The sequence below is a fragment of the Penaeus japonicus genome, unplaced genomic scaffold, assembly GCF_977035675.1.
Source record: "Penaeus japonicus unplaced genomic scaffold, GWHDUDI00000001_assembly GWHDUDI00000025, whole genome shotgun sequence".
NCBI classification, from domain to species: Eukaryota; Metazoa; Arthropoda; class Malacostraca; order Decapoda; family Penaeidae; genus Penaeus; species Penaeus japonicus.
The window spans coordinates 28,115,891-28,125,890 of NW_028234427.1; the positions used below are offsets into that span (position 1 = coordinate 28,115,891).

Here is a 10,000-nt window from a genome sequence, read left to right on the forward strand (position 1 = left end):
TCAGCGGGGATGCAGTAAGTACCCACTGCTCAACCACCCTTCAACTTGGTAAAAGCCTTTTTGACCTCAGTCCGGGCAGAAGGTTCCTTAATGATGGGGGGAGGGGAGGCTCTTGGGTACAAAACAGTACCCATGTCCATACAACTGTTGGCTGTTCAGCATATAACAACTTCATTAAGTAATTGTCCCTGTATGGTCATACTCATCAGGACCTAAGGTGATCCGGTGATCTGAGCAAACGGCATGGGCTTGGTAAAGTCTTGGCATTCAGTTTTCTTAAAGTTCAGTAGGTAGGGCGAAGTCATTTTCAAATAAATTAAATTTGACCTCTTCAGCAATATTACTAGTATATTGTTCTTTATATTTCCTTAGCAGGTGGCTTCAAATCCTGTATACCAGAAATCAATGCACTTCTTGATCTCACACACACTCACTCACACACACACACACACACACAAAAGCACGTTTTGCCTTCAATAGTGCAACACAGGTCGAGTCTCAGCAGCTCCATACCAGTTATTATAATACGGGAGAATAATGATGGGAGGAACCCATTCTGCTTGCCAGCATCTCCTTAAAGTTAATAATTCATTCAGAAAATGTATAACGAAAAGAAAAGAATTGATTCGATAATACGACGATTGCTGACGTAAGTAGTCGAGGCAACCTTCTATCTACCGAGGCAAAGGCATCGCAATATAAGTAGGTTTTCTCTTTTGTGTAGCAGATTTTAGATCGACGAGGGAAAATGAAGTTAATAGAAAAATAGGGAATTAACTGGTTAAGGGCTGTAATGAACCGGCAACAAATAAATCTGCAATAATTAAGGAACTCGTAGAAAACGTACGGAAGAACAACAATGGGAGACTGCACAAAATCGGGAAAATAAAGTGGACGAATGCAAGCAAAATGTAGAACATAGCAGATGAATTTGAAAACCAAGTAATAAAAAGTATCAGAGTACGTAAAAGAGTCACTAAAATTAGAATAAACTGGGAAACAATAAATCTTAAGTTTTGAAAGAAAAACACGCAAATCTATGCTCTCCGATATGGTGAGTCAAAAAGACTGTAAATGAAATGGAAAAGAAGTTTGAAAGGGACACGAGGAAGGCCATAGACGATATCAAGACGTAATTAACAAGCACAGCTAAGAAGACAGAATTTAAATCCCAACATAGACAACATGCTACGAACATAGCTACGGAACACGCCGAAAAGTTCTTGAAAGATGACTTTGAAAGGTACAGTAAGGATAAGAAGTTGATATACTGAGACATATAAATCCTGAATTCTCAAGAGAAGATAACGTTGCACACCGAAGAATGGAAATGTCAGAGTAAGGAAAAAACTCCGATTGAACAAATGTATAAATAAGGAAGCAAAAAAACTTGTTAGTCACATACAATAAAAATGTATAAGATAAAATTGAAGCAAAGGAAACAAGGAAATCTTTCAAAAGAAACTAGAAATGAAAGTAAAAGAGAACAAAGATTAGATGAGGAAAAGACTTACTCATTTGCGAGAGATCTCCAAACCAAACAAGCTTACTTCCAGAACAAAAACGTAAAATAAAACAAAAATTGTCAAGTTGGGCAAGTGGGTGAACGAAATATCACTTGGAAGTTATTTACACAAAGGCAGACAGCTTATTTTCAAAATTACTAGATAAAAAAATGATAACTGAAACGCTTATTCCAGACTTCATAGGCATCACTGAAACCAAACTCGACCGCTCTTTAGAAACCGCAACGTTAGAGCTCGAAGATTATGTTTGGAGAAAAGGGGAGGAAGGAATTAACAGTAAAACAAGTGGAAATAAAGCAAGACCCCATAGTGGCCTTGACTGAAATAGAAACAAACTTTATAACACCCACGGCATAAATCAATATGGCCACAAGAAAGGTACAAAGAACTAGCCCAAGCATTGCTTATGGAAACCAAATAAATCGGCTGGGAAACATCAGATCCAAAAACACAATTTGAATTCCTGGAGTGTGCAAATGCAAGGACTCATAAAAATGCATTTAATTAATTGTGTATCTGAATACACTAGGTAAAGGGACATGTACCTAATATTCACGAGAAATAATATATTATTTAGTAGAGCTGGATTTAGACCTTAGAGGACACTGGGCACTTTTGGCTCGGGCGCCCGTCAACATAGAACATATATTCCATCACAGATTTGAAAATTGAACTAAATTGAATGATGAACCACATTTCCTCGCAAAAAACTCCATATGATCGAGGTTCCGAAAATGATTTATTTACTTTGAGAACAACTTTAATCTAATTTTTAGTCTGTAATATGGGCCAAAGTGATAGAAATTACTGGTAATCAGATGAAGAAGAAATTGTTGTGGTGCCTTTATTCCTTTAAATCATGCACAACACGACAAAGTTTTTTTGTTTTATTTTTACAGTTGGATATGTAACTGCTGAGTAACAGCCAAGCCAAAGAATGATTAAAGTTCAGTTTTTATTGCTTCTGTTCACCAATATGAATTTCAGATGAATCACATTCAATAAAAATACGTAAAAAAATATACAAGAACAAGTAAAAAAAACAAGTCCCTGGTAAATACGCCTTTGTAGTCATTTGACTGGGATAAATAAACCCCCTGGATAATTTTTCAAATCATCAGATTTATAAATGATACATTACATAGATAATTTGAAATGGCAAATCATACATCACATATATGTGTCACACTACAATATCTACAAAAAGTCTTTCTTTCTACACTTTCTCACATAATTCTTTATCAGTCTTCCTGTTTTCTGATGTCCCCTTCCCACATACAGACTAAGTCAATTCATCCTGAGAATAAAACTTAGATCTATAATAAGGGTGTCCATAGATTTGTGTTAAAATTTAAGAGTGAAAAAATGGAAAAAAAGGAAAATGTAGGAGAGCGATAAAAAAAATATATGGATTTTTTTTTAGAATACATGGATCACAAGTAGCATATGAATGATTTAAATGTAGTGAGAATCAGTATATTCGGGTCATGAGAAATACCAAGAGATTTCGAATCTGACAATCAACCAAAGCTTTTCTACAGTAACATAGATAGTAAATCTAAAAGCATATATCAGATTATTACAACTAAAATACGAATAAAGTCTATACTAAAGAAAAATAAATGTGTGCAATTCTAAATATCTTAGTTAAAAACACATGCTTTGAGGCAGAAAGGAATTTCTTTACCACAACTCAGTTTATCGAGAACATCACGCTCAGGAAAATGGAAATAAAAGAACTTCTAAAGGGGTTAGATAACATGAGAGCGGAGCGACTTTATGTTTTTTTTCTAATTATAATTCTTAAAGAATGCGCTTAGCAACTTAATCTACCATTACGCTTTATTTCAGGATTCATTGAGTAAGAGGAAGCAACCAAAAACATGGAAATTGGCGAAAATCACACCCCTATCCAAGAGTGGTGATAAGTAAAATTCTCTGAAATAAATACCAGCATCGCTGTCAAGAGTAATATGAACAGTGCTAGAAAAAAGGATAAGAAAACAGTAGGTCTAACTACTTGAGAAACACAAGGAGATATCAAACAAGAAATATGGATTCAGAGAGGGCAGGTCAAGCGTATTAAATGTCATCTGCTGAGATGCTGAAACAGAGAGAATGTTGGGTAGATTGAATATACTTGGATTTCAAAAAGGCTTTGACAGCGTCACATAATAGATTGATGTGGAAATTGGAGCACGTAGATGGAGTCACAGAAAAACTCTTCAAATGGAGGAAGGATTTTCTAAAATACAAAAACGTTATAATAATCAGAGGTAAACACTCTACATGAAGACAAATAGGGAGCGGAGTGCCACAAAGGTCGGTACTGGCACCAGTTGTGGCAGAAACATACATCAATTTTGAAAGTTATATGATAATATAGATATAGCAGACTTCTCTGAGCCCATCTCTATTACCCGTATTCAATGAACTAGGCAAACACACACACACACACACACACACACACACACACACATATATATATATATATATATATATATATATATATATATATAATATATATATATTATATATATATATATATATATTATATATATATTATACACACTACACACACATATATAGATATACAAATACTTACACACAAATCCGGGATTCAGAAAATCAGCCAATAAACCCAAGGTTCTGGAATATGACATGTATGACGCTGACAATAGAAAAAGAGCTCTAAGTGATTTAGAATATCGAATGGTCTTTATTTCATGGTTGTACTTAACTGCAAACAAATTAACATATCAGTATATCTAATAGAAAAATCTTACGAGGAAAGACATAAAACAGCTCAGAAAATAAGTCAGGCATAAATCTGAGAGGTGGTTTCAGATAAAACATCCTGCTCAAAATTACATCTCAAAAAATCGAAGTAAAAAAATCCGTAAGCAGCTAAAAAGCCAAACCAAATGGCACATCCACACCAAATCTACTCCCCTTTTCTTAGACCAAATATTGAATGGGCATTAATGTTTTAAACATATTTCAGGCCAGGACCAACCCTACATACGCCTTGCACTCGCCGCCCTCTGTCAAAGGTTGCCGACACTCAGGTGTCTCTGGGCGGGAAACGGAAACGCAGCGCTTTGCGTGATCCAAATCTAACATACACACAACACGTAAAAAGTTGTTATTCCGTTAAAGAATGATATTACGCTCATTTCAAATCAGGTATTGTTGGTTTGAGTTGATTTTGGTTGTAAGAAGGTATTCAACTCGTCCAAGTCATCTAAATAAGGCATAAATAACACAAAGACAGACGCCGTGGCCCGGTCTGCACAGGAATCTAAGCGACCGGGAATCAGTGTAAACATTAACCAAGATGAGGAAGGAGCTGAAGCTCATCCTCTCAGTGTTTGAAGGTATTTTTCTCGGGTGGTGGGATATCTTTTGCTTTTTTTTAGTATGTCTGTTTCTTACAGGAGGCTTTGTGGATATCGTGAATGTACTAAAGTGTGCATTCTTTTCTCCAATTTGAAAATCTACGCGTTGAAAATATGTAACGATTTTTCAGCCCACAGGCAAGCAGAAGCGGCGTAAAGAATGTTTGTTGTTTTTTAAAGTTACATTTGGGTGCATTTTCGTTATGAAAACTATACATATTATGATCTCCTATTTCTTTTCTTCTCTGAATGAGTTGGTGAAGTTTCGCATGATAAAAGAGCTGTGACAATCTTTCTTGGTTGTTTGTTTACATGATCAAGCAATGATCGTTTAGTCGATTTAAGTAACTTGGAAATGTTTCTTTAAGTTTCCTGCTGTAATAATCTGGATATTTGTGAAAACTAAATGGTGTCGACAATATAAGTAAAACTGGTACCAATATATAGCTTATAATGTATATAACTCATCCATACTGAAAAATGCAACATAGAATACTAAATACCACAAAAGTGGTACCAGTAGATTCCTCTTACCCTCTACATCTCTCTATATGGTGGATATAATCCACGATTCCCCTCCCATACTCTACAATCTGGGCTCCAGTTATTGAGACAGCATATTTCTGTCTATTTTAAGATAAAGATGTATACTACTAAATGGGACAGCCACACTATTTACATATATGAAAATGTTAGTCTTATAGACTAGTGTTTATGGATCTCAGAAAAGTAAATAGAAATATGGGGACACCCTTGGTTACCTAGAACCATTTTGAATGTAAACAATATTGGGAAGGTAACAGATGGTGTTGCACATCCCAAAGGAATTAGTAACTAGTTAAATAACCCTTAAACAAAACTTTTTTTTTTACGTTTATTGTAGCTTTTCTCGTGTGTTTAACATCCCTTTATATTTAATAATATTTATGTATTTGTCTTATACAAATTTACCAGTTTTTTTTTTTTTTTTTTTTTACTACACTTGTCATTTCAACTGTCATTGGAAAATGAGTTGAATATGACTACCAATATGACCAGTTTATAGTAAATATTGTAGGAAATATCAAATTTTTCAACCCCCAATCTCCTATAGGCCCCCCCAAGTTTGTTGAAGATATGAGAAAGGTAACACTCAAAACAGATATATATGTCGTACTTAGATGCATGGAGTACTGCGTATATATTATTTTATTATGACAATGATTCTTTCACAGATAGCATATATTAACTGCTTTATAGAGCTGTGATTAGAATGAATTCAGTGCTTTTATTTTCTGCAAACCTTTTGCTTCCAAGTTCGCATCCGCTCTCCCTCACCCCACCCAACAGGCTTGGGGATATTGTTTTATTTGGGTGGGGGAAACTACAAATCACAGAAAATGTGGTATATTTCCATTTACAGTGAAAAGAAAATGTAAAACATGTAGTAAGTTAACAATTCATGAACAATAAAAAAAACATGAAACTGCTGTGATTAGCCTGTTGATATTAGGCTTGTCCTCATTTCTTGTTGTCCATAATTTTTGTGATAGATGATTAATTTCTAACAAGGGCATATCTGATAAAATAAAATACATCAGTTGATTGTTTATCAATGTAGATGAAGGTCAAAAGACTTTCTGCCAGTATTATGTTTCCATGTCAAATTACTTCTTTATTTTCAATTTGTACAAGAAATGTCATAGACAAAAAGTGTCTTTGCCTACGCCATGACACAAAGATATTTGTGGTAGGAATTCTACATACTTTGTTTTTGGAGAATTTTTTTATTTACAAAATCCCAACCCAAAGTGTACAAGGTGTCTTAGATTTCACATTGACATTAATTAAAACTATACTGTACTGTGTGTACAGACTGTGGCTGCCTCTTTGCCTATGCCATGACAAAGATATTTTTGGTAGGAATTTGGCATACTCTGTTTTTGGAGATTATTTTTTATTTACAAAATCCCAACCTAATATTATTTTGTTTTGAGGCTAGCCCTATTTCGTTTTGTATAAAGAGCTTGGACTAGTTCCTTACTTGGTGATAAATCTTTTGAAGACAGTATAAAAGCTGTTATTTACTAGTCAGTTATGAGGTAGCTCTCATTGACCGTCATCTATAGAGGAACTGAACATCCTGGACTTGTTTTTTCAGATAGATGGCTCTTTTCCAAATAAGTGCATATCAGGTAAAATAAAACTGCATCAGTTGATTGTTTATCAGTGCAGGATTAAGGCAAAAGAACCTGATCTACGTCAAGTGCTCCCCTACTGTCAGGGCCCAGATTGTAGAGTATAGGGGTGGCTTTGTGGGTAATAACCACTATATATGAGTAGTAGAAGGTGAGAGTAATCCACTGATACCAGTATTAAGGTAGATTTGCTTGTCCAGTCTCTAGGGTGGGTTTTATTCAGAGTGAAGCAGCTTCACACAACATATCTTGACTTTTCTGTCACTCATTGTAAAATCATATCAGCACATGATTTTCTTTATACTCAGCTTGATAGAAGTATTGCTGTTATGTTGGAGGATCAAAAGCAACTATTTTTTTCATATTCATGTACTGTCATGAATGAATAGGAGACATATAACCAGCCACAATGAAGATAAAATGAAGAGGCAGGGAAGAGGAAGGAAACCTGTGCTTTTGGCTGTAAGTGCCACAGTAAACGGCATCCCTACTGGCACTGGGGCACATTGTAGACGCTGGGCATGGTTTGAGTCACCTTCCTCTTCCCATTCTGCCTTTACATCCTTCATCTGCAGTACTTTAGAGCAAGAGGTCAACAACTTGCTGTGTGCCACTGATCTATAAAGATAGTGCTTAGGTGCCATCTAGGTTTTGGATGTTAGGTGAAACCCATTTTCCTTATTATTACAGCAATTATATTAAGTATGACTGGAATTGTCATTATTACTCGCTCATTACTAATAACACAATAAAATAACACAGCTATCTAAAAAAAAAAATGAACGTCATGATGCCTGTTGTCAGGCCAAAGCTCCTGCATCATGTATGTCATGACACCCATCCACAATGGGTTAACAACACAGCGGTATTCAGGAAATTTATCAATTTCAATGAGAACTCGGGTATGATGAAGCTTTGTCAAAACAAGTATAGGTGTGCAACAACTATCAGTGTCCTTTTAAGTGTGTTTCTTAAAGGAAGGTATCCTGCAAGGTGAACTAAGCGTTAGGTTGGGAGAATCAGAATTGAGTTAAGATTGGTTTTGTATAGCTATGTGTCTGAAGAATTATCCACATTAATATTATGTTCTTCGTATAATTAATTTCTGCTAGAAGAAGGTTAACCACCACCTGTCAAAATGTGATAAGGAGTGGGAAATTTGATAAAATAATTTTTTTTTTTTACATTGTGTGTGTAGTAATATGGTGTATTAAAAACTATTAAAAATTTTATTTCAACTTTTCTTCTTCCTTTCTTTCCTCTTTCCTTCTTAAGTGTCTCCCCACCTCCCCTGTGCTGGGTTGTTCCCTAAAACTCAAAAAAAAAAGTACAATATTACTACACACACAACCCACGGGGTGATCATATTTTGAATCTAGGGTACATTTGTGGCATAAATCAGTGCATTTTATGTGATTATTTCCTTATTTCACCTTGCAATTTCCCTGATCTACTTCATACCCTTCCATGGGATCAGGATCCAGATCAGAGGGATTAGGAATGGTATGAAGGATATATATGAATAGTAGAGGGTGAGAGAAATCCATTGACACCAATATTGTGGTATTTAATGAGAAGGGGCGAGAGAGGGAGAGGGAGGGGGAGAGGGAGAGGGAGAGGGAGGGGGAGAGAGAGAGGGAGGGGGAAAGAGAGAGGGAGAAGGAGAGAGAGAGAAAGGGAGAAGGAGAGAGAGAGAGAGAGAGGGAGAGGGAGAGGGAGAGGGAGAGAGAGAGGGAGAGAGGAGGGGAGGGAGAGAGAGGAGAGGGAGAGAGGGGAGGGGGGGAGGAGAGGGAGAGGGGGAGAGGAGGGAGAGGAAGAGAGAGAGAGAGGAGAGGAGAAGAGAGAGAGAGAGGAGAGAGGAGTGGAGAGAGAGAGAGGAGAGAGAGAGGAGAGAGAGAGGAGAGAGTGAGAGAGAGGGAAAGAGAGAGGAGAGGAGAGGCGAGTGGAGAGAGAGAGAGAGGGAGAGAGAAGAGGAGAGGGAGAGGAGAGGGAGAGGAGAGAGAGAGAGAGAGAGGAGAGGAGAGGAGAGTGAGAGGAGAGAGGAGAGAGGGAGAGAGAGGAGGAGAGAGAGAGGAGAGAGAGAGGAGAGAGAGAGGGGAGGGAGAGGGAAGAGGAGAGAGAGAGGAGAGGAGGAGAGGGAAAAGGAGAGAGAGAGGGAGAGGGAGAAGAGAAGAGAGGAGAGGAGAGGAGAAAGGAGTGAGAGAGGAGAGGGAAGAAGGAGTGAGAGAGAGAGGAAAGGAGAGAGGAGAGAGAGAGAAGGAGAGAGAGAGGAGGAAGGAGAGAGAGAGAGAGAGATTGAGAGAGAGAGAGAGAGAGAGAGGGAAGGAGAGAGAGAGGAGGGGGGGAGGGAAAGAGAGAGAGAGAGGAAAGGGAGAGAGAGAAAGAGAGAGAGAGAGAGGGGGGGGGAGAGAGAGAGAGAGAGAGAGAGGAGAGTGAGGAGAGAGGGGCGAGAGAGAGGAGAGAGGGGAGGGAGGGAGAGTGGGGAGAGGAAGGAGTGAGAGAGGGAGGAGGGGAGAGGAGAGGGAGGAGAGGGAGAGGGAGAGAGAAGGAGAGAGAGAGAGGGAGAGGGAGAGAGAGAGTGAGAGAGAGAGAGAGAGAGAGAGAGGNGAGAAGGGAGAGAGACAGAGGAGAGAGAGAGAGAGAGAGAGAGAAGGAAGAGAGAGAGTGAGATGAGAGAGAGAGAGAGTGAGGAGAGAGAGAGAGAGAGGGAGAGGATAGAGGAGAGAGAGAGGTGAGAGGAGAGGAGAGAGAGAGAGAGGATGAGAGGAAGAGAGAGAGAGAGAGGTGAGAGAGAGAGAGAGGTGAGAGAGGAGGAGAGAGAGAGAGAGAGAGAAGGACTGAGAGAGGCGAGAGGATAGAGGAGACAGAGAGGCGAGAGGATAGAGGAGACAGAGAGGCG

General features: G+C 38.1%; 1 protein-coding gene across 1 annotated transcript in view; it reads left to right on the plus strand.

Annotated features, from left to right (window-relative positions):
* Nucleotides 1-4,773: 4,773 nt before the first annotated feature.
* LOC122257061 (uncharacterized) overlaps nt 4,774-10,000 on the plus strand; it is a 15,437-nt gene continuing 10,210 nt past the window's right edge. Inside the window, exon 1 of the mRNA XM_043022112.2 lies at nt 4,774-4,903. Within this exon, the coding sequence (XP_042878046.2) occupies nt 4,864-4,903 (40 nt within the window). The 5' untranslated portion in view covers nt 4,774-4,863. The remainder of the gene's footprint in view (nt 4,904-10,000) is intronic.